At 33.3% G+C, this 4,050-nt stretch overlaps 2 protein-coding genes across 2 annotated transcripts; both read right to left on the bottom strand.

Annotated features, from left to right (window-relative positions):
* Nucleotides 1–157: 157 nt before the first annotated feature.
* Nucleotides 158–1,651, bottom strand: LOC115245975 (putative zinc metalloprotease mll0638; the record flags this gene model as incomplete). Its single annotated transcript, XM_029824516.1, has 3 exons — nucleotides 1,519–1,651; nucleotides 637–886; nucleotides 158–555 (listed from the first exon to the last, which is right to left on the bottom strand). Coding segments are annotated over exons 1-3 (781 nt in total), but the record flags the coding sequence as incomplete, so codon positions are not given.
* A 380-nt stretch (nucleotides 1,652–2,031) lies between these two features.
* Nucleotides 2,032–3,684, bottom strand: LOC115245965 (30S ribosomal protein S1-like). Its single transcript, XM_029824504.1, has one exon. It carries the CDS (start codon nucleotides 3,682–3,684, stop codon nucleotides 2,032–2,034), a length of 1,653 nt encoding a protein of 550 aa, XP_029680364.1.
* Nucleotides 3,685–4,050: the final 366 nt, after the last annotated feature.

The following is a 4,050-nucleotide window of genomic DNA, read 5'->3' as shown; positions in this document are numbered from 1 at the left end:
CCATCCAGTAGCGGAATTGGTAGCAAGTTAATCGCAGCTAAATTAGCTGAAATAATTGCCATGAGATACACAACCATAATAAATCCTTTTTTGGCTGATTGCCCTGAATATTTTGCAATTTTTATTGGTCCGCCTATTTCACTTGCACTTCTCTTACCAACGATAATTTGAAAGATAGCTTTGATCGTTAAGCACATAGTGTGGTAAGTTTCACTGACTGATAAGCTCACAGCCCCAAGAAAAGATGACAGCTTTAATGTATTGACTGAAATAATCCCTATAGTTTCTCTTTCTATTACGTTGCCAAAAACATCTCTACTCTCAATTGTCAATGGAGTCAGGCTAGTTCTACGCTCCTCATTATTTCTGCTATATTTAATTTCCATTCTCGTCTTGGGGTTCGACATTATCACACGTGAAATATCTTCAAAGTATTTTATTTTATGCTCATTGATTTGTGTAATAGTGTCACCTGGTAATAGGCCAGCTTGTTTGGCTGCACTTCCTTCAATTACATCCCTAATCACCGGTGGAGTGCGGTAATAACCTGCCGTGCTAAAAAATATTGTAAAAGCTATAACAGCAAGTATCATATTTGCAAAGGGTCCTGCAAAAATCACTGCTGCTTTTTTATACCGCGGTTTTGTATGAAATGAATACAACTTTTCTTCTTCAGTTAATTCTTTTTGATCAGCTGGGACACTCGCTGCATTAGTATCCCCTAACATTTTAACATAACCACCCAATGGAACAGCGCTTAATTTCCATCTAGTTCCAGACTTATCGTTAAAACCAAACATTTCAGGACCAAAACCTATAGAAAAAGATTCAACTTTAACTTTGCATGCTTTGGCAACAACATAATGCCCATATTCATGCACAAACACTATAACAGAAATGATTAAGGCAAATGACAAAAAACAATATATTCCATTGCCAAACTGATGAATGAAATTCGAAATTAACTCCACCTGTGTATTTAGATCTTAAACAAATGTTAAGTATATTAAAACGCGCCTCGCTTGACAAGTATTTAGTTTAACTTTTAAATTAAAAAAAAGTTTAATTGTAATGACAGATACCTCACTACTCAGAAGAAAATTGATGTATAGAAGCTGGCATAGGGGTTGCAAAGAAACCGATATACTTTTAGGGCATTTCGCATTGAAATATCTTGATAAATTTTCCTTGAGCGAACTAATCGAATACGAAAAAATAGTTGATCTTGATGATTACGAATTATATTGTTACATAACTCGTAAGACAAACCTCCCTCCTGGCTTAAATAGTCAGATAGTCAATTTAATTGCTTGCTTTATTGAAGCTAATCCTTTATGCACTCAAGATTAGTGATAATCTTATTTACCTTATCTAGTACCTCAATATATTCTATTCTTTTCTTGTTTCTATACTTTTCGCGCTCTTGATTTGCTTCATCCAACCGCTTTGTTAATTCTAAAATTTTATCCTCAAGAATTAGCGCTGCAAGTAAGAAATTTAATGCATCCGAACCCTTACCTCCAGTTTTTTGAGATACAGAACCAACTAGCTTGTCAAAACTATTAGCAAGACGTAATAAATGGCTCTTCTTCCCACTTTCGCAAGATATTTTGTATGTGTTATTACGTATAACTATTTCTACTACTTGCATATGGTGCTAAAAATTTCTATCGTACAGTATAAACTCAAACCCCTACTTTCATCTTATTTATGGTATAAATTTTTATTCATTTATCAAATCAGATAATTTTTTACTGCTACGAAAATATGTTTTAAAGTATTGATTCTTTGTAAACTTCTGTAACATTAAATGGCTTGTTTCTTTCAAGTTATAACTTCTAACTGAAAAAGAACCAAATCCCCTAATTTCAACTCTATTATGATGCTTCAATGTGCTTGAAAGTATCCCAAAAAATCTATCAATTATAGCTGCTATAACAATCTTATCTAAAAAAGGATGTCTTTTTGCTACCCTCGCTATTATATCAGACTTTGTTGCCATTTATATGAAGCCAAAATAAGTAAACCTTATCACTTAGCAGATAATACTATGTTATATTCTCCAACACCCAATACTTCAACTTCTATTTTTTCTGATATAGAGAACTTTTTATTTTCCGGCAAATGCTCTTGATCTATTAGAAGGGTTACATCGTTCTCAACTTCAACGACTAGTCCATTATCTTCTCTCTTACCTACAATAACCTGTATTTTATCGCCTACCTTAACTTTCTTTATCAGTTCTTCAAGAGGATCATACTCTATTTGTTTTATTCCAAGATAAATTCTTGCCCGATTCACGTTAGCCCTTATTACTTTTGCTTCTATTTTATCACCTACATTATACTTCTTTATCTCATCTGAGCTATTTTTAGACCAACTTAAATCTTTCACATATATTGTCCCTTCTACGTTCTCATCTATTTCAGAATCATTGAAAGCAACAGATACATATGAGCCGGTATTATTCTTCACTTCACCAGAAACAATAGAACCAGGAGGATATTTATTGATAAATACTTGCCAAGGGTTGTCTACACACCTTTTCATGCTTAAACTCATCCTACTCTTAGCAATGTCAATACTGAGAATTTTTACATATACTTCTTGTCCCCTTGTTACGAGACTACTAACTGGTAAATTACTCTTAACCCAAGTTATTTCTGACGAGTGCACTAAACCTTCAATTCCAGGTCTAAGCTCAACAAACAATCCATAACCTTCTATGCTTGTTACATAACCCTTATGCACACTATCAACTGGATATTTTGACTCTGCATCTTGCCAAGGGCTATCTTCTAGCTGCTTCACACCCAAGGAAATTTTAGCATTTTCCTTATCTATTTTTATAATTTTAACTTTTATAGTCTGGCCACAAGCAAAAACTGCAGATGGATGACTCACTCTACTCCAAGAGATATCTGTAATATGTAGCAATCCATCTATAACTCCCACTACATCTGATTCATGAATACCGACAAATACACCGTAATGAGTGATGCTTTTTATTTTTCCTTCTATTATATCGCCTTCATTTAAAGATTCTAAAAATTTAATTTTTTCACCAGCGTGCAATTTTTCTAACACCAGCTTTCTTGATACTACAATATTACCTTGCTTCTTATCCATTTTAAGCACGATGAACTTTTGTTCAGTTTCAATAAGGTGCTTCGCGTCTTTTACTTGCTTCAAATCCACATGACTCAGCGGTAAAAAAGCGCTTATTCCGTCACCAAGATCAACAATAAAACCACATTTAATTGAGCGTTTAATAACTCCGCTTACTTCAGCTCTTGTAACTGTATCTTCTTCCAACTTATTCCATTTCTCGTCTCTAATTGCTTTTTCACGGCTAAGAACAACATTACCATGATAATCTTCAATTCTTTCCACATAAACTCTAATTTTCGAGCCAATAATGATCTCATCATTACAACCGAGTTCCTTGATCAGAATTCTCCCGTCAGACTTTAAACCAATATCAACCACAACGTCGTTAGGGTTTATTCTTGTAATTACACCTTCTACCACATCTCCTTCTTTAATTTTGTTAACAAAAGAATCTTCAAACAAGGCATTATCTTGATCCTCAAATTGGCCTTGACATATCTCTTCTATAAACTTGTTTGATGATAGCTTTCTGATAGTAACCGGTAGATTTACAACTGGATCATTATTATTCATGCAATGTGACCTTTAATTTAAACTTTATTAGAACTCATATATTATATAATATTAATAATTATTGACAAGTAATTTTTCGTTAATTCATTTCGAGAATTGTTTAAGCTATATAAAATATAGTGAGAAAATTATATATGTATCAAGAATATGCTATTTAAGAATAGCAAGTGGATTAGATCGTTCTCCAGAAGGTCCAGGTTAAAACCGGATGTTGATGAAATATTGGAAAAATATTCTATTCAAAACAGCAAGGAATCTATAGAGAAGATTGTAAATTCACGAAAAAGAATATGGGTAGAAATAGGCTTTGGCAACGGTGAAAATATGCTTTACCAGGTGCTCAATGAACCTGATCTATTATTTATA

Source organism: Formica exsecta, unplaced genomic scaffold (genome assembly GCF_003651465.1).
Source record: "Formica exsecta isolate Colony F162 unplaced genomic scaffold, ASM365146v1 C16492266, whole genome shotgun sequence".
In the NCBI taxonomy this organism is placed as follows: domain Eukaryota; kingdom Metazoa; phylum Arthropoda; class Insecta; order Hymenoptera; family Formicidae; genus Formica; species Formica exsecta.
Note: the sequence above shows the minus strand (reverse complement) of the source record. Positions and strands in the feature narration are given on the sequence as shown.